The sequence below is a fragment of the Callorhinus ursinus genome, unplaced genomic scaffold (genome assembly GCF_003265705.2).
Source record: "Callorhinus ursinus isolate GAN/ISIS: 27379988/994484 unplaced genomic scaffold, GSC_fseal_2.0 scaffold8, whole genome shotgun sequence".
NCBI classification, from domain to species: domain Eukaryota; kingdom Metazoa; phylum Chordata; class Mammalia; order Carnivora; family Otariidae; genus Callorhinus; species Callorhinus ursinus.
In genome coordinates this window covers 2,930,756-2,951,361 of record NW_027397070.1, presented here as the reverse complement: position 1 = coordinate 2,951,361, position 20,606 = coordinate 2,930,756, and the positions used below count along the sequence as shown (strand labels likewise).

The 20,606-nt window shown below is 43.8% G+C and overlaps 1 protein-coding gene across 7 annotated transcripts in view; it reads left to right on the top strand.

Moving 5' to 3' along the window:
- Positions 1–20,600, top strand: part of STXBP6 (syntaxin binding protein 6) — a 240,307-nt gene extending 219,707 nt beyond the window's left edge. For all 7 annotated transcript variants that reach the window (XM_025870223.2, XM_073895008.1, XM_073895005.1 and 4 more), the window contains 2 exons: positions 14,537–14,694; positions 20,298–20,600. In XM_025870223.2, coding sequence (XP_025726008.1) covers positions 14,537–14,694; positions 20,298–20,321 — 182 coding nt within the window. In that variant the 3' untranslated portion in view covers positions 20,322–20,600. The remainder of the gene's footprint in view (positions 1–14,536; positions 14,695–20,297) is intronic.
- The last annotated feature ends 6 nt before the right edge of the window (positions 20,601–20,606 follow it).

The window sequence follows — 20,606 nt, the reverse complement described above, 5'->3', positions numbered from 1 at the left end:
TAGATATAAAGCATTTAGCACAGTTCCTGGCACATAGTAGGCACTTAGCAAATTGTAGCCCCTGATGATAATAGTATAAATGAAAATGAGTTGCATTTGTAACCTTGATAATAGACATCCAGGCCTACAGTTGATTGAGCATTCTTTCCTTCAATTTGTATCTGGTTAGTAAGAGTTGAAAATGTTTGTGTTTTATCATACTGTTGCATGGTGACTGATGAGGACTGTACTTATTGTGGTGAGCATTGAGTAGTATATGGAACTGTCAAATCATTATGTTATACACCTGAAACTACCATAACATTTGTATGTCAAATATACTTCAATAAAAAAATGATGCAGTGTGGATCAACTCCTCTCTATGTAATTGATAGTAATTTGATTTGATGATAATTGTAGTGGATTTTAATGACCAAGTGGCACTTCTCAGGTTATCCCTCTTAGAAAGTAAAATATGTCATAGGAATTCATTAGTAATCAAACAAAATACATTAAGATTATAGAGTGACTAATGAATAGTCATGAAACCCGTTGGGACTTCATGTCAATTTCAGAATTACATGTGATACCACAGAGATGGTAAAAATCCCCCTATGACTATCAGTCTGGACAGAAATTGCCCTTGACATGTGTTAGCATAGCCGCTCATTCATCACCATATTCCCAGTCTGTCTGTGAGGTGAGATTCCCGGTTTTGCATTCACCACATTAAGACAAATGACTCTCAGGTATGTGTAGGTACCAGCATGGGACAGAACCAGAAAGAGAAGCTGTAGTTCAGTGAACTGTGTGCTGAAATCTATTGCCTTTGATGACATGAAGTCTGAAGCATAATTGATACTGACTTTATTCTCTTTATTATCCCCTAAGTAATAGGATTTAACTATAGCAATGATGACCTAGTCTAGTAGTAAAGTGACCTCAGTGACTATAACAGATTTTTGTTATAGTCAGCATATTTCACCTGAAATTGAGCAGCAATATTATCTTTTTCTGTGGAAGTTAATCTGTCTCATTTCTCCTGCTCAAGATAAGTTTCCTGCACCTCACTGGGTGCTAGTTTACAGACAAAACTGTCAGAGCATTCAGTAATTCAAAGTTTTCTTCACAATCCTTCCCTCTTTTTAAACCCCGTCAATTAGCCATGTAAGATATCCCTGGTGGTATGTATACACTTTTCTGTGATGACTATGATTTTTCCCTTGGATTTTATTATTATGAACTCATAAAAGTCGGGAAGCGTCATATACTGAAATCACAAACTGGTGTATATATGCATACTCACTGTGGCGAAGTTCTCCAGAATGTAAGGGTAACATTTTCCAAAGGGGACATGAGTGTGGATTGTTTTATTTATTTTTTAAGATTTTATTTATTTATTTGACAGAGACACAGCAAGAGAAGGAACACAAGCAGGGGGAGTGGGAGAGGGAGAAGCAGGCTCAATCCCAGGATCCCGGGATCATGACCTGAGCCGAAGGCAGACACTTAACGACTGAGCCACCCAGGCGCCTTGAGTGTGGATTTTTTAAAGAGATCAATTACCAGATTCTCAGTTTCCACACGTGTTTCTTAAATGGCAAAGACCATAATATCTCACTGAGCTCCAAGTCCGCAAACATGGCTTCCAGGGCCAGCTCTGCTATTACCTGGGATGTAACCTTGAGCAATTCCTTTCACTTGCCCCTCTGACCACCCTTTTCTCTCCAGGGAACTAAATGATCCCTAAGTTGTTTTCCAGTGTAAGGCAATGGGGTATTTGCGAGGAAGTTAAACTAAATTGCCCAAGAGCCTAATCATCTAACAATAGGTTTGAGACGCAATTTGAATAGTTTGAAGTAAAATATCTCTAAGAACCAATTTGGGCTGGACACATGCCAAATGTGGCATATATATTTTCTTAAAGAGCACAGTAAATTCATTTTTGCTTGCTGTGAAGGATATTCAACCTCAGACCTCATTTTTTATTCTTAGAGCCTCAAAACATTAACCTTTTATTGTCTTAATCCAAAATCATTTCATTTTCCACCCCATGTTAATAAATTAGCCTTGGTGAGCTCTTTCTCCTTGGTGAGCTTTCTTCATATTTTCCACCTTTTATATTCTTATTTCCTATTTGTAACAGTGTGTTTGTTTTCATACAGTAGATCTAGCCAATAATGCATGTGGTATATGGGTCTGGTACTCTCCTCAGCACCGAGTATACAAATGGGGAGGAGACAGTCATCAAGGATATTTAAGAAATTCACAGTCTATTTGACTAAACAGACACTTAAACCAGTAATTATAATGTGTTAATATAGGAGTAGGAATAGAGACATGAATAAAGTGCTAGGGAAGCGTGGAGTAGGGAACACAGCCTTCTTTTGAATCTTGATGAAGTCCAATTTATCTACCCTTGTTGCTTGTGATTTCATTGTCACATGTAAGAAACCATTGCCTAATCTAAGGTCATAATTTATGCCTATGTTTTCTCTAAGAGTTTTATAGTTTAGCTCTCATGTTTAGGTCTTTGATCCATTTTGAATTAAAATTGTATGTGGTGTGAGGTAGGGTCTAACATCATTCTTTCACATGTGGCTATCCAGTTGTCCCAGTCCCAACTGATGAAGACTGTTCTTTCCACAGTGAATAATCTTGGGACTCTTGTAGCCACCTTTTTGATGTATTGGCCTGATTTAATTTCTACTGTGCCAAATTCGCCTTGCTTTTTCTGCTGCCTCTCGGGCTATTTCTCCTCGGTGTCCTTTGCAGGTACCTTTATGTTTACCTTGTTCTAAATGTTAAAATTCTTACAGGTAGAATTTGCAAACCCCTTTCCTTTCTCTCTTTAGCAATGCTTCTGAGGTAAGCTTACCCATTGCCATTCTCTCTCTCTAACAATGACTTACAAATTTTATCTCTATCCCAGACTTCTCTGCAGAGCTTCATACTGAAATATCTGTTTGCCTTATTGACTTCACTTGGTTGTCTCACAGGCAACTTAAGCATAACATTCTCCAAAATGAAATACTTGATTCTCTTGTCTGCTCATCCTCCAAAGAAATTTGTTTTTCTGACAGATTTTTCTGTCTTGTAAGTTACACCACTATTTACCCATTTGCTCAAGTCAAACGCCTGGGATTTGCTCGCTATTCTTCCTTTTCCTTCATCTCCCATATTCAGGCATCAGTATATATCTTAAATCTTTCCACTTCTCTCATCTCTACTGACACCATTCTAGTATAAGCCACCATTATCTCTTACTTGGGTTACTGCAGTAGCTTCTCAGCTGGCTCATTCTGTTTTCTTTCTTCTGTTCCTGAACTACAGCCAGAGTAAGAATTTCAAAAATGATCTCAGTCCAGGTGACTCTTGTTTTAAAATGCTGCGGTGGCAGGGCACCTGGGTGGCTCAGTCGGTTAAGCATCCAGGTCTTGGTTTCAGCTCAGGTCATATCTCAGGGTCGTGGGATGGGGCTCCACACTCAGCATGGAGTCTGCTCCTCGTCCCTCTCCCTCTGCTCCTCTCCTGCTCATTCTCTCTCTCTCTCTCAAATAAATAAGTAAAATCTTTAAAAACTAAAGTAAGATGCTTCGGTGGCTTCTAGTTGCACCTAATGTGTATCTCACTTCCCTGGTCCATAAGCTACTGTGTAGTTTGGCGCCCACTTCTCCGTCTAGTCTCTTCTCACTCCACCCTCCCCCTTCTATAGCCATACATTTGGTTCCCAGGCACAGAGTTTTTTTCGTTTTCAAGGCTTTGCACGTGGACTTTGCCCCAGCTTGTCTCTTCTCACCACAGCTCAAACATTACCTCCTTAGACAAATCTCCCCGCTGATGCTGAGTCCATCCCACTCCCCTTGAATTCACCAGCAAAGCGCTTGTGTGTTATGTGTACACACACACATACCTTAAACCTATGTATATATTGTTTTAACCTATGCATAACCTATACATAATCTGCCTTTTGTTTCTAGATGATAAGCTCTTTGCCTGGCATAGGGTGGGGATCGGGTGGGAGTCGAGGCGGAAGAACGTGTCTATTTTACATGTGACTATGTTCCCTGCCTGCTGCTGTGCCTACTGCAAAAAAAATAGGCAAGAAAACATTTCAGCGAATAAACAAACCGGCAGAAAATTTGAGAAAGTTAGAGTGATCTCTGCGGAGTATGAATTATCATTTGGTTAGGGAAGGAAAGGGCATCACAAGTTGAGTAACCAAGGTGTACAAAGGCCTGTGCCTGTTACTGAAATCAGGACCATAAATTAAGCATCCAATTACAGTCAACATTTTTTTGTATTTCAACTTCATTTTTGTACATTTTATATGAACATTAAGAAATTATGGTTTCCACAAAGTTATATGAAATTATTATAATTATTATCATCCTCATTGTTAAAAGTTTTATTACTGTTGATGTTCCAAGTATCACAACTTGTCCAATAGGACCTGCTTTATTTATTTCTATTTTTTTAGGACCTGCTTTAAACTGACTTCTTTTTCCTTTTAGCACTAGCCCTACCATCTTTGAAGATATCTTTGTTATCTGGCAATGCTTCAGGTCTATCTGAGTTTTCTTTGCCCCAAGGCATGAAATCCACTATTTTCTTTTAGCAGTAAACGGTGTTAGACACCAAAATCTATGTGCTGGGTTTGCATCTGAGTACTAATGTTGCATGCATATATATATATATATATATGTATATATATGTATATATATACACACACATACACACACACTAATGTTTGGACACCCTTATGAACAGAGCTAGACATGATGTTCCTTATTAAGCTTGTTATTCGCATTGATTTTTTTTTTTCCAAATTCATTCATGACATGCTCTACCTATAGTAAGAAATTGATAAAACTTTAATGATCTTCTAAAATTTGTCAAGAAACAACAAAGCAGTGGATAGAGACTGGAGTCTGGGGGTGGCAGATGCCAAGTGAATAGCTTGGCACGGGATCAGCAGGGACCCTCTTGAGTTGGTTGTGTTGTATTATGGGTGAGCCCACAAAGGATCGCAACAAGGAAGGGGCATGATCAGGTTAGTAATAAGCAAAGAGGATGATGTGTTAGAAAACTGACAGACCAGTGGCCACAAAACCACTCAGGCTGCTGCATGGTCCAGTAACGCCTGGTGGGGACTGGAAATAGAGTGGAGGACTGAGCAAAGAGCCCTTGCTGAGGTAAACGCCCTGGGCTGCGTGGACAGTTGCATGTCGGATGTGACAGAAGGTTGGACTTAAAGGTGATTGAGCATAGGATCCTGGGTGGACAGAAGGGCCCGTTACTGACACAGTGCATTCAGGAGGAGAAGGAGAAGGTCAGATGGAGGGTGGGAAGGCAAAGAATGGGCTAAGGTAGAATTTGAGAAGCAGACACATATAGACAGTATCTGGCCTATGTTTATTCGACAATAAATGTGCTGAATGAATTAGATATTACCCAATAACAGTGTGTGTTGAGTTCATACTGCATTACTAACACTATGCTGAGTATATATTTCATTTAATTTTCACAACAAACTCTAGGAAAAATAGGCACTCTTTGTATCACCACTGTGCCAGTGAGAAAACATAGGCCCATCGAGAGTAAGTAATTTACCTGAGGCCACAGAGCTAGTATCTTCTGCCCTCATACCCCTAACCAAGCAAGGAACACAACTGACAGAATAATCAGGGATCGGGGTTGGGGGCGGTTAAGAAATAGTCTGGCATAGAAGCCCAGAGAAAGAGCAGCTTTTAAAAAGAAGTAGTCGCCTTGTGGTCCTGTGGCCAAGTGAAGGAAACTTAAAATAGGCAGTGGACTTGATAGGTTATTGAACAAGTGAGCAATGTTAGAAGAGTTGTCTGGAAGCCACTTCTCTGGAAGCCCATGGCGATTGGGAAGTACAAGGCCAACAGCAGGCTAGATTGTTCCTTCAAGGATGTTCATGGTGGACGAGAGTAGCGGAAGAAAAGCAAGCTAGAGACTCTTCAGTGCCAGATACCTAAAGTTTCTCTCTTCAGTAATGGCTAAAGTTGACTGTCTACTTCGTGCCAGACACAGTTCTAAGTGCCCCCTTGTACATGACCTCATTTATTCCTCACCACAACCCTATAAAGTAGATACTAGACCAATCCCCATTCCCAGGTAAGGAAACAGACTGAAGCACAGAGGGGTAAGTTATTTGTTCAAGGTCACCCAGGAAGTAAGCAGCAGACTCCATATGTTGAAAAGAATTAGTTTTAGCCAGCTGCACTCAAATTGTGTCTATCAGGACTTGAAATTGTAGTTATTCAAGTAAAAGACACTGGCTTCCAACTGTAACAAAAGCAGACAGCTATAGATCCTAGCTGGTTTATTGCCATAGTTAGCAAAGACAAAATGGGCAAAATTCAATTTACCAAATTTAGAGCCACTTTAACCTCAGAACAAGGATTCCCTCTTTGAAGTTACATTTCAGCCACTTTTCTGAGAGCCTGATATTCTCTGAACAAAACAGAACCAAAAGAAGTTGTTCTTAAATTCATTCTCCTGATGCCCTATAACTCATAAGGACATGTTCACAAGGACAAAGTTTATTTTGTTGTTTTTTTTCAAGTTTTTATTTAAATTCTAGTTAGTTAACATATAATACTAGTTTCAGGAGTAGAATTTAGTGATTCATCACTTACATACAACACCTGGTATTCATCACAAGTGCCCTCCTTAATCCCCATAAGGACCTCATTTAAATGAATATTTAAAGGACTGGTGAATTTCTTGAGTTTAAATGTTTAAAGGGACATGAATAAAACCCTAAATATTTGGCCCTTTCCATTGGGAATCTTGTAATAAAGCATTGGGAGGAGAGTGTGAGCTCCTAGGCATCGATTCATAGGACAGAGAGAGGGCATTGGGCTTTCTCCTGAGTCCTGAGCTATGGGGTATGACTGTGACTTGGGAACAGGCCAGGGTTCTACTAAATGACCTCTACATCTCCAACAGAAGAGATTTGCCTGATAAACGGGTCCATTCTTGTTCCTTTAGTAATGCCAGTAATAGATAACTCCAAGATGTCCTTCAGGTAGGCTTTTGAGTTTATGGGTTTACAAAGTATTCCTGAGCACTGAGTCCATTTTTCTTTGTCATCCAGCTGCAGGCAACAGACAAGTTTCATGGTCCCTGAAATTAGCCACCAACTTGAGACAAAAGATAATTCTGGAACTGCCATTCAGCATGCTATATCTGTTCTGCTGTCTCTATAAAGCACGCTTTTTTAATGTAATTACATGACTTGTCTATCTCTTACTAAATTGATGAAGACAGCCTGGATTTATTTTTCCTCCTTTAACTTAGGAGTCAATATAGTTTATAGTAGCATTTCCGAAAGCAGACTCTGCAGAAATCCACCCTACTAAAATAATCTATGCAAAAGGACCCTGTGAATAAGTATGTTTCAGAAATTCTGCTGGCAGATCTCTCCTGCTCCCCTCCCTACCTCCTCCTGATTCACAATTACATTAGCATATTAAAGGTTTTCCAGAGTTCTGCAATAAAGGAACCAGCTAGATCGGCACTTCATAAAGTCATTTTTACCATAGAATGGAGTTTCCTGTGTGCATTCTTTTAAACCACAGAACCACTTTGGGAAATGCTGACATAGTCATCAAGAGCTTTGGGATCAACTCTCAGCTTCTATGTATTTGACTTTTTTAGCTTCCCTATATAAGCGAGCTCATGCAGTTTTTTTTCTTTCTGTGTCTCGCTTCCCCGAGCAGGAAGGTGAGGGAAACTGAGAGGTATTGGTCCCCAGATACAAAAGTGAAGCTCTATAGGATGAATAAGCGTAGAGATCTAATGCACAGCATGATGACTGTAGTTAATAATACTGTATTGAATACTAGAAATTTGCTAAAAGTAGATTGTAGGTGCTCTCACCAAAAAAAGAAGAAAAAAATCCGAGATGGATATGTTAATTATCTTGATTGTAGTAATCATTTCATTGTGTATATCAGATCGTCATGTTGTATACTTTAAATATATACAATTCTTAAAAATATTTGTTTAAAAAAAAAGAGTTTTAGGTTCAAGATCTGGGTGATCTTGGGTAAGCTACCTGACCTCCCTGAGCACTCATTTCCTCAACTGTAAAATAGGATGAGAAAATATTCCTCGGAGGGCTTTGACAATTAAAACACAGCACCCAGACGGAACAGACATTCAGTGAATACTAGCTATTTCTGTGAGTGGCTGACAGGCGTACTGCATCTTTGCCCAGCATGGGTTAATGACTCTTCCTTTTAGAAAGGTTTTACATAAAGCAGACTGGATTTGTAACAGAATTTGCCTGATAAGTCATTACCACAAAAGTACAAATGAAATTTAACCTTTCAGAAGAATCTCCATTAGGGGATCCTAGAGGTGGTCCAACATTGAGATGCAGCAGTATGATTAGTATTGATTAGTCAATGGAAAGAGAAGGAGCTTCGTAATTTACCCAGGCTCACAGATAATGAATGGAGTCTGTGAATTAAGAACTAGCTTGTTTCGATGTCCATCAACAGATGATAAAGAAGATGTGGTATATATACACAATGGAATATTATGCAGCCATCAAAAGGAATGAGATCTTGCCATTTGCAACGACATGGATGAAACTGGAGGGTGTTACGCTGAGTGAAATAAGTCAATCAGAGAAAGACATGTATCATATGACCTCACTGATACGAGGAATTCTTAATCTCAGGAAACAAACTGAGGGTTGCTGGAGTGGGGGGGGGGAGGGAGGGGGTGGCTGGGTGATAGACATTGGGGAGAGTATGTGCTATGGTGAGCGCTGTGAATTGTGCAAGACAGTTGAATCACAGATCTGTACTTCTGAAACAAATAATGCAACATATGTTAAGAAAAAAGAAAAAGAGGAGAATAGCAGGAGGGGAAGAATGAAGGGGAGTAAGTCAGAGGGGGAGACGAACCATGAGAGATGATGGATTCTGAAAAGCAAACTGAGGGTTCTAGAGGGGAGGAGGGTGGGGGGATGGGTTAGCCTGGTGATGGGTATTAAAGAGGGCACATTCTGCATGGAGCACTGGGTGTTATGCACAAACAATGGATCATGGAACACTACATCAAAAACTAATGATGTAATATATGGTGATTAATATAACAATAAAAAATTTTTAAAAAAAGAACTAGCTTGTTTCACCAGGTAGTCCTTTGCATTTAATTACTCTGTTTGGAGAAGTTAATATCATCGTTATTATTTAAATTATATTCATTTCTAGAACGTTTAGCACAAGTCACAGTCCTAAGCAGAATCCCCTAGGAAGCATCATGGTTACCATGTAACATCAACTACTGCCAGTGGGTGGGGGTGGAGCTGCACCCTCCTCTCAGGAAGGAGAGTGTATCAGTGGTTCTGAGTGGCTTTAGATCTGAGAAGGGACCCGGCAGTCTGGCAACCTAGTTTCCATGTGACTTTTCTTTTGCTGATATGTCCTTTCATGGTAAAGACCCTGAGCAGTGAAGATTGGAAGAAAAAAAAAAAAAAAAAAAAAAGGAAAGGAGAAAGCGACCAGGAAAGTTCATTTGAACGTCACTAATACTGGACCAGACTTAAGTGTACTTTATGTCCACCCATGAAAATAGCTTTGCTAAAAAATAGTAATACCATAGGCAAGAATAGAATAGGGACTATTTAAGCCACCCAGTGAATAAATTATTACTATTACTAAACACTTTGGACAGATACTATGAGAGTTCCCAGTGTCCGTGGTCTATTGACAGATTTAATATAATGGAGCTCCCTGCCAATTTTTGTGAGTTTATTGTATCCATGTTATATATTTTTTTCTATAATTGGTTTTCCTTTAAGTTAGTTTGGATACATGGGGCTTTATTGTACAGTTCTTCCTACATGGTTAAATTGACTATAGAGTAGAAGTAGTCAAGCAAAACTATTAAAACTATTCCATTTTTTTTAAGATTTTATTTATTTTTATTTTAGAGAGAGAGTAGGTGGAGGGGCAGAGAGAGAGGGAGACAAGCAAACTCCACACTGTGCACGAAGCCTGACATGGGGCTCGATCCCAGGATCCTGAGATCATAACCTGAGCTGAAACCAAGAGTTGGATGCTCAACTGACTGAGCCACCCAGGCGCCCCCAAAACAATTCAGTTTTAAAACAGTGCTCTGAGATGAGTGTGTTTACTCAGCACCGAGTATAGACTGGCATATATTTATTGATCACTTATTTTTTTAGATGATTTTCTTGCTTTTGTCCAAACAAGATGAATATTTTGGATTTCGAATATACATACCTATAGGTGTCATCTTTATAGATACAGATATAGAGATGCAGAGAGATACGAAGATGTAGATATTTGATAGAGGAGATAGCTGATGAAAATTCTTGAAGTTGCCTCTTTCCTAGCTATTAAATTAGGAATTTTGATTACCAAGATACAACCTGAAGTCTAAGACAGTATAAAGAAATTATGTTGCTCTTGGAGCTGTTGGCATATTTCGTGTGCTTTTGAAAATCTTCCCCCCTCTTCTTTCTCTTCTATTGTTGTTTATCAATACACCTTAGTCTTTTCCCCTTGTTTTCCTATACATTTAAATTTATTTTAATTGTGTTTTCGAGCAGTGACTGAATACAGTGTTATTGCTTTATCTCAAGCCATAGCTTTTAAAGTCTACTCAATCACTTCACATAAAAGATGCCAACATAAAAAAACATAGAGATGCCAGCATATATATATTTTTTTTTTTAAAAGCACATATCAAGTGGAACTGATGTATATGCAACATCAATAAAGTAAGACTGGTCTCTACTCTCCAGAGACTATAATTCAAAAGGCAGTTGACTTTATTTTGCTGCGGTTGACAGCCTCTTCTCAGACTGCTTGAATAAATTTGGGTAGTAATATGCTTCCTGTCTATTTAGAGAGAAATACTGTTCTGTCTGCCTTGGGAGACTGTTTTATTTCCAGATTTAAACTCAACACAACATGATGGGCCGCAACTTTTGAGTAAAGCATGCCTTGATTTAGTGAGTTTGTGCTCAGCTGCCTCTCTGAGCAACACCCTGAGCTAGGCACCACAGGTATACAAAGATATCTAAGAAGGGTCTTCTGGGAGCCTCAAGACACTTAACCCCAAAATAGGAGAGAAGAGAGGGAGACACGCAATGGAATTGGGTGGGATGGTGCCATTTTTCCAAAATTCCTAGAGAGCAGATGTGGTCTGAAGGAGGTGGAGGGACAAGCATCCACCGAACACCTACAGGCAATTGGCATACATCTTCATCTTCATTTCCACAACAACCACACCAGCTGGATGGCATGACCCTCATTTGACAGATGAGGAAATTGAAGATCAGAGAAGTTAAATCACTCCCTCAAAGTCATTCTGCCATTTGCGTCAGTATAACAGTGCCTGGCACATAGCGTGCACACCGGTGAATGGTGTTGACAGTTGAGTGAATCTTTTAGGGAAGCAATTTTCATCATGCATCAAGAGCCTTGACAATGTGTATGTTCTTTGAATCAGCAATTTCATTTCTAGGAATTGTCAGAGATATGAGCAAAGATTGTGTCTGTGTGTGTGTGTGTGTAAATTCAATAAGGTAACTGCAACCTCAGGTTTACACATAATGAATTCCAGGTGACCTTGGGTCACTCTCCTGGAGTTGTCAAGTAAGAAAACATGGGTCCGGAGCTTAGCAGCACAACCTAGCGAAAGATGGAATTTGGTCTTGGAAGCCAGGAGTTGAGTAAAATTATCTAGGGAGAGTCTATAGAATGAGAGAGAGAGAGAGAGAGAGAGAGAGAGAAGAAGGCCAAGGACAGAAGCCTGGAACTGCAGCTTTAGCAAGATCTCAGAGAGAAGAAAGTAAGCAAGCAGGAGACCCAAGGGAAAAGGAGAAAGATTCAAGATTTAAGGATTGGCCAACATAATGAAACGGTGCCCCCTTGGGGAATTTATCACCTGGCTGGAAAGTCATTGCATCTACAGGTGAAAAATGAGGTAGAAAAGTTGCCCATGAATGTCCTTGATAAGTGCCCACGAAGGATATAGACAGTTCTTACAGAGTTGAGAGGAAGGAGGGTTTGGAGTTGACCTGAAGCTTGACAAAGGTGATGAGACTTCACTGAGCCTGAAATACGGTTAGAATTGAAACCAGGAGAGAGAGGTCATTTCAGCTAAGGCCCTGAGATTTGTTCAAATCCATCCTCATATCTGAAAATACCTGGAGGTGGATTTTCTGTTGATCTTGGTAATCAGTGTCATCTTTGAATACTGAAGACAGCTTTTGGTTCTCTTTTAGTAATAATGCCTGTTGGTTAAACAGTATCATATAAAACTGGATGCAGTGTTACCTCATATCTTGTACAAGGTTCAGGAAGTCATGACAAGACAGTATGGCTTATTCCAGAAAGACAGATGTGTCTAACGTGGAGGACATCATGAGGGTCAATTTCAGTGGGAAAAGACAAGTCCTAGTTATATACCCTCCTAATTTTATGGTAGCTAATTCTAAAATCCCTTTGGTTTAATACAGCTATTCTTGGCTGTGAAGTCTCAGATTCCCTGCCCCATATTTGCCCTAGCCTCTGGTAGCTAAGCTGTGGGTATGTGAAAGGAAGCAAGAAAGGGAGGAAATTTTAGTGTGCTCCACCCCCTCCTCTGCCCCTTCCAGTCCTTTCCATCTTCCCATTCCATCCCACTGGCCTCTTTCTTCTCAAGACCACTTGACTTACAGTACAGCATGGGCAATAACTCTTCATTGACCAAGAGGAATACCTTGAGGACAGAAACAGTCAGGCATTACCCTGGGAAATAAACTGTCAAAATCTGTCTCTGCTAGTCTGTTCACAATTCTGTCTACTTGCATTGCTTCCCACAACCTACACCGTATCTGCAAAGAGGAAACTACAGAATAAGGAAGAATCGTTGGAAAATCAGGTTCCAGTGCTGGCCATGCCACTTCCTTCCTTGCAAACCACTTAACCTCAACTTAGTCTCAGTCTTCTCAGGAGAATTTGTGTGACAGCCAAATGAGATAATATTTGTCAGGGTACTTAAGATTGCAAAATGCTATTCCCATGTTAGGGAATGGTCTAACCTAGGCTATCATCATAGTCATGAATATGATGTGAAAGCAGAAGGGGGGACCAAGATTTCGCCTCCTCCTCCATCTGTTCTAAAGACGTAGCCTTTCCATTCCAGTCCTTGTATTCAACCAGTTTCCTCCAGAGCCTCATCTCCTCTCCTCTAGTCCCTATTAATCTCTGTTGATTTATCTTGGCTCATGGAGTCCTTAATACAACTGAGTAATACCACCCCATTCTCCTCCCCTTAGCACACAGTGGAGGCCCTTAAAATCCACTCCTAAAGAAGAAAAATGGGAAACAATTTACAAAATCCTTCATAGGCACGAGGCACTTTCTGTGCTTAAGATTCTGTTCCACAAACCACAGACTTTTGCCACAGAAGAGAAATTAGGAAGCCTTTACAGCTGAGACTGGAGGTGGGGGGTTGGGGGGGGTAGACTACATTTCTATTAAAAGCTGTCTGTGGCTAGATGTATCCATCCCAAGTACAAAGTTAAATGATGTAATAAACTTATCCAAAGGCATAAAGCTATTACATAAAGTGCCATTAAATGTTTTCCACTCAATGTTAACAAAATACAGCTATAAATTCTCCTGGGTTGTAATTTTGCAAGTCTCTGGTTCTCAGTGGGTTATGCATCCGCCAGTTCTTCACTGTTAAATCGTGTTTTCCAGTCCTGGCAAATGGGATGTCAGGGATACATAATCCTTTGAAGTGTGATGGTTTTCAACTTCCTCATGAATCTGGAAGTCCTCAGTTTCTTCTGAGGCTGGTTTCTGTCACCATTTTCTACCTCCTGGCTAAGTGCAGTATTAAGGCCCCATATTTCATGAACTGGAGATCAGAGGCAAGGAGGCCCAGCCAACCAAGCCATGGCTCAGCATTCAAGGTTGGGAGCTGGCACATCTCCGCTGAACTTTGAGACTAATTCACAGCTGCTTACAAGAAGCCATGCATCTAGGGACAGCGAGGTAAAATGGAAGGGAGGAGTTGAAAGGAATACAGAGCATTCTCTCCGGAAAAGTTCTGTGCCCCCTTTCCCTGTGGGTTTTCACCTAAACCCCAGGTCAAGAGGAAATGTGCATAAGATCCAGATATGTCTCACTGAACTTGCCTAACTCTATAAACTTGTCAGGATTTCTATTTACTTTTGCAAGCCAAGTCCTAAATCCAGATGGCCCCTGTCCCTTGGACCCTCACCAAACAGAATGGCAGGAGAGAGGGCTGTGTCAGTGAAGGGGATACGAGAGAAGCCATCGGCATTTGCCCAAGTCCTGCAGGCTGGGGCTCCTCTTCCTACACACGTGCAGTCAGACAAGATCAGAAGAAATGTTGACTGGTTCCTAGATACCTGAAGCTTCTCTGTAGGGACCCGCCTTGCTCTTGCAGGTGCTCCGCCATCGCAGGGTTCTCTCACTGGAGGTCAGCCGGGGCGGCCTCTGACGCTTCTGCTGTGCTTCTTCAGGGAACAGCATCCTCCATTCAGCAGCCGATAGTGTGACCAGCGCCGTACAGAAAGCAAGCCAGGCCTTGAATGAGCGCGGGGAGCGGTTAGGCCGAGCAGAGGAGAAGACGGAAGACATGAAGAACAGCGCCCAGCAGTTCGCGGAAACTGCGCACAAGGTGGGTCCAACAGAGGGGCGAAGGTCTCCACTCTGGGTGCTCAGGGAGCTTTGGCTCCGAGAAACTTATTGCAGTGTGTTTCCCATAGTGGGAGATACAAAATCAAGCCCTTTTTCTCCCCACCCTTTATACCACCTGCTGCTTAGTAAGTACCAGAATCGTGAAAGTGCTTCTTGTACCTGTTTCTTCATTTCTGTCCTTGCTAACATCTTTCTCTCTGTCTCTGACCTTGGATCTGGATCTTTGGGAAATGTGGACCAACCTTAGTTCCTGCCCAGAATTTTCGGGCTCAAGTTTCAGGGAAGAGGATGGGGGGAGGAGGAGGTCAGATCCAACACTATCCGCCCCCCCCCCCCCCATGGCCAGTGCTTGGAAAGGACTTGGGGCGGCCCGTGCTTACTTTTCCTTGCCGCCCTTTTCCGGTCACGGTCATGAGCCCAGCATCCTGTGTTCTTATCTCTTCACTGTATGAAAAGCCAGCTCTAGTCCCCCCACCCCCAACACACACAGGGCACCTCAGGGCTGCTTGCCCCTCTGCAAGGGGCTTTGGATCTCTAAGGCTGCCCTGACTCATGCAGAGCTGCCCCCAGGGCTCCTACCTGCTCTGAACCCAGGTCGTGGCTTTTCCCACGTGACCACAGGCACACACATGCACGTGCACACGCTCCCAAAGACTGTGCCTTCCAGAAGGGGAAAGGGGAGTTTTTACTGGCAGCCAGCTCTCTGAGGCAGTCACAAACCAAAGGAAAGGGTGGCCCTGTTGGTCAGGGGATAGAGGATTTATGACTGATCTTGTGCTTCGGGTCAAAGGGCAGCTGTCTGGCTAGGGATTGGAATTTAGGTTTCCAGAAACAACCCCTGCTGATAACTGTTGGCCTCTCCGACTCATGATCCGGCCTTTCAGATATGCTTTTCAGGTGACCTTTGGGGAAAAAATTAACTTGCTTCAACAGAAAACCCCAGCTCTGCTGAAGAAGGGAGAATGCACAACCTGAAAAGTAATGAGAAAGGTCTCCCCAGCTGAGGCTGGCTGGCCTCACCCAGGGACTCATGCCCAGGGCTGACTGTGGATCGGAACCCCAGGGGATGCTTCCTGCTTTCCTGTCCTGCAGCCCCCTTGCACAGTCCTGTGTCCTTCTGTCATCAGCTCTCTGTTGTGACGGGGTCTTACCGCACCCCTGTCTCGGGGGCCCATGTGGGCTTCCCTGGAGGAGATTTGGCCAGATCTGGCTGAAAATGCAGGGTGGCCGTGCTGGAGGCCACACCCTTGTTCACCGCTTGTCCCGGAAAGAGGGAGCTCAGACTGAAGATTTCCAGAAGGTTCAGATTTAAGGTCCCTTCTCCAGCCTTTGTGAGACAGAATGATGAGATGGAAACCCTAGAATTCCTGCCCCAGCTTCATTTATAACCGCAGCAAATGTTGCGATTGGGGGTGGGGTGATAGTGGAAGCCTGGAGAAGCATTCAAAGTGTTGGTTTGGGGAAGAGAACGCTAAAGGGAGTCATTTTTTAATTGTCTTCAAGTCTGGGAGGGGTGATAGTGCGGGCAGTTCTCTTTCAGACCTTGCCTCACAGAATAGAACAGTCAACAGTGCACTGATAAGATTCTGCTAAAACCAGACTTTAGGTGAATGATGAAATCATGAGCCAGGTTACCAAGGAAGTCTGTGAAATCACTCTTCCTAAGGCGGAGTAGACAATACCTGGAGGTCATCCATGTGGGCGTCCCCCTCAGAGGCGGTTGTACAAACACTGGGTTGGATAACCTGACCAGATGGCCATGATTCTTGGCCCTGGACGCCCTGTTTCCCTGATGTTGTTGCCAAGTTTGCTAGGTGCTTGGGAAGACGGTATGGTGTGGTTAACATCTTATGTTTGATTTACCATCCCCATGACCTTGGGCAAGTGCCTGATTTCTCTAAGCCCCAATTCCCTCATCAGTAAACTCAGGCAAATTAATAACAGTGCCTGTCTCCTAGGGCATTGAGAGAATTGAATGAATTCAAACCTATAAATCTACGATCACAGTACCTGACATACAGATCTGAATTAATACTGGCGATAATAATTTCCATGAAAATAGTTCTGTTGAACCTGCCCTATTCCATCCCATAACGAGCACCTATGTAAGGGCATGGAGAAATGTGATTGAGGACCCCAACAAAGGGATGGGGAGGAATTGGAGATGAAGATTTTGCCCCCCCCCCCAGAGTGGGCTGGGCAGGGCTCCTGCTAATGGCGGATACTTTCTAAACACAGAACAACCCTTGAAACAGGGCCTGTCAGGTTAGAAACTGATTAGGCCACCAAAGGCAAAGGGGCCTCTGGCCTTGACCACTGGGAGGATCAGTGCCACCAGCGGCCTGTTTTCAGGAGAGATGGAGGAGGGAGGGGGCGACATGCCCTTGTTTTGGTTTCCCTGCCCATGGGTGTTCTAAGAAGGAGGTGAAGGGGTTGCTGGTGTCTATTACTGCATGTGAGGGAGTGGGAGCTAGGCACTGTCCTGGCCAGGTGTGGTTTTCTAAAGTTGGGATGTGTGCTTATGAATCAGCAGCATTGGCGGCATTCCTAACGAGGAGAGTGACCTCTTTAGATAAGGTGTGGCTATTTTCCCAGGGACTAGGACTCCCGATTTAAACCCACTGGCGTGGCCTGACCGTGAAGATGTCATTTCCCCAGCCAAGCCCCCACCAGACCTGCTGGTGAGGACAGCATGCCGAGGTGGAACACAAACCTTCCACCCCCAGACAAGCAGCTGTGTTGATTCATAAAGAGTGGGCTGTGTTTACGAGTTGAGACACAGGGTACATGCCGGCACCCTTCGCAGACCACAGCAAGACCAGGTGAGACTCGTCCATGCTCCCTGGTTGAATGAGGGCATGTCACCCCAGCCAGACTATGGCACACTTCTCTACACTGCAGTCAAAAGGATCTAACTTTTCCCAGGACTCCTGCAGTGACCCAGGTCCATTAGTGAGTGGATCACCTTTGCACAGCCCTGCCATCAAGATATGTGGGTGCTTAACTCCAGGAAAGCAGATGGAAACTGCTCCTGCACCCCGTCTCCCCCGGCTCTGTTCAGCCTGCCTTGAGGAAGCGCAGTTCCTTCCTGAGCTGCGGGCTTGGCACCGTCTCAGCCCTTAGGAAAGTAGCGCAGCCGCAGAGCAGGCCTGCTGACTCTCCCCTGCCCCAGAAGGCACACCGTTGCCGTGCGCGCCTGGCTCTGACACCCGCCACAGGCACTGAGTCCGCAGGCAAGAGGGGCACCCATACCTAGGCATCCTCAGATGCCATTTCTCACGGAAAGGAATGCCGATCTGCCCTGTTTTGTACACGCTCACGTTTGCGGGGCAGGGGGTGGTAAGTGGGGGTTTCTCTCATTGGCAGGGAGCGGCTGCCTCTGTCCTCACTACAGTCACCTGCTTCCTTTGGGTCCCTGAACCAGAAGGGACCTCAAGAGTCCAGGTCTCTTAAAACTCTCCCCCAATATGAGTAATGATTTATCATTATTTAGAGGGAGTTGGAAGCATTTGAGTTAGAGATGATATTTATGATCATGAGGAGACTGAGGTATGGAGCAGTTGTGACTTTAGGGCTCAAGGTCATGCAGCAAAATTGTAGCAAAGAAGCAACCCTGCCTTCCATATTCCAAGACTTCCAACTCCCAGAGAATTTTAAAAAAACAAACAACAACAAAAACCCTAGGTAGCATGGAAATGGTACCACTTTCTGCAAAGATACTTCAAATAGTAAAAGACCCAGTCCTGTCGTATTCCTGCGATGCTGAGTTGGCCACGGCCCCACCTGGTGGGGGCTGGGCTTAGCGCCATCCCAGACCCACGGTAGCGGTCACCGGGGCCCGGTTGTTGCTGAAGATTAATGACTGTGGGTGAATTGGCACGAGCCCATTAGCTGAAGGTTAACAGCTCTGTGAATAACAGGACAGCAGCACTGATCAAATATATATGTTTGGTATTCATTATGCACAACACTTAACAGCTCTGTGTTGATTGGAGTCGTCCACGTTGCTAAATAATGTATTAAAATGAGAGACAGAGCAAGAAGTGGAGTCCATACAGTGGAGGGGCTGCAGGTGGCAGGGCCATGGAACAGATCAGAAGGAGAGCCCCCCACCCACCATGTCTCCTGGACCATAAGCTCTCCGAGGTCAGGAGTTACTAGCCACCTCCCCCTTTCTGAGCAAAAACCCACAGCGCTTAGCACGGGAACAGCCCGGGCATGCTCACACACACTGTCCAATGGTTGACGGATGTGGCGTCCACACTGCGGAGGGTCTATGGAGGTCTTGCTGAGGCTGGCTTCACCAGGCAGAGAGGCACGGGGAGCTCTTCCAGCTGCGGTGAATTTAGCAGCCCGAGGGCTAGGTCCGCATGTCCCCTCTGTGCACCGGCTGCAAAGGAAGGGTTTGCTGCTCTCTCAGGTGGCCTAACTGAGGTGGCAGCCCCGGGGTTATGACTTTGTTCTTGAAGACATCAAAGAAAGGGATGGCAGACCCCGATTGCCCTGGGTTACACTGGAGAGATGGATCGTTGACACCGCCCAGAATGACGGCCAGCACCACTGTGTGGAATCAGGGGGCTCCCTGGCTCATCCTTCAAGGACCAGGAACCTGGTCATGAAGCAGACGACAGGGCTTTCTACAAAGCTCTTGCCTGCAGAGAATCACCTGCTGTTTGCTGCAAGTCATTCTGAATGGCAGAACCCTGTCCCCTACTCCCAGTCCCAACCCCCTCCCTAATGCCAGACTCCAGACACGTGAGGAATTACAGTTCAGGCGCAGCTCTGCCTTCGGGGTCACCTCCCAGTGTACGGGCTCCTTGGAAAGGATCTAAGAAAAGCAAAGTCAGATTTAACTTTATGTTCCGTACCTGCCTGTGTTGCCTTCAATATATCATCGTGGGCTCTAGCTGGGCTTGGGAAGCTACAGAATGATACAGTGGTATTAGCGTTCCCATTTATAAAGGTCTAACCTTTCAGCAAGCCACAATTCTCAAATACCCGTGGGAGGAGTGGTAAATGGAGGTCTGGATTTGGTCTCTTTCTTGTTCAGCCCCAGTCAGTAACACCACTTCATCTCGCCAAGCGCTTTGGAACTTGGTTGAAGGTCCAGGCTGGATATTGAGTGGATTAATGCCAATTGTTTTCCTACGGTTGATTTTTAATACTTTATAAGATATCAGTAAATATTTACATTTGAGGAGTATTGGTTTTCCTGAATGACTAGTAACCCGGGAGCCCAGAGACCTCGGTTCTAGGCCTACCTGTTCTAGGTGGGTCCCTCACTCTGCCTGCGCCCTGGCTGTTCCATCGGCTCCTCCCGTGGAGTGCAGGGAAAACCGCATAGCACGCTCCCCCAGCAGGACACTTGACACCAAAGGAGCCACTGTTAAGGAGGAGTAACAAAGGCAGTGCTCGGTGGGCTCTTTGAGAAAATGCTAATAATTTATAATAATAATATGGCGGTCTGCCACAGCGAGTAAAACCTCGCTGCTGCCTCTCGTCGTGCATTTGGGGATGGAAGCAGCACGGTGAATTCTCCCTGATGGTATAATGCCTCACTTTGCCACCCCTTTTTCTCCTTAGCTTGCCATGAAGCACAAGTGTTGAGAAACTGCCTGTCACAGCGATGACCCTCTCGAGAGAAATGGAAGAGTTTGCTCAGCACTTTTTACAAGAATTCCGGACCTCTGCTTGCTTCTCCCCCCCACCCCCACCCCCCAGTATACGGACATTTAGGTTTTTTTGCTTTTCCCGTTTCAGACGTTAATATGAAAGAAAAGACGTTGTGTTTATACATTTCACTAATGATCGTGCTAAGAAATGCTGCAGTGGCGTCAGCTTCGTTTGGTTTATTTTTTTCCACTGTATGTTAGTATGTATGTCTCCATATGT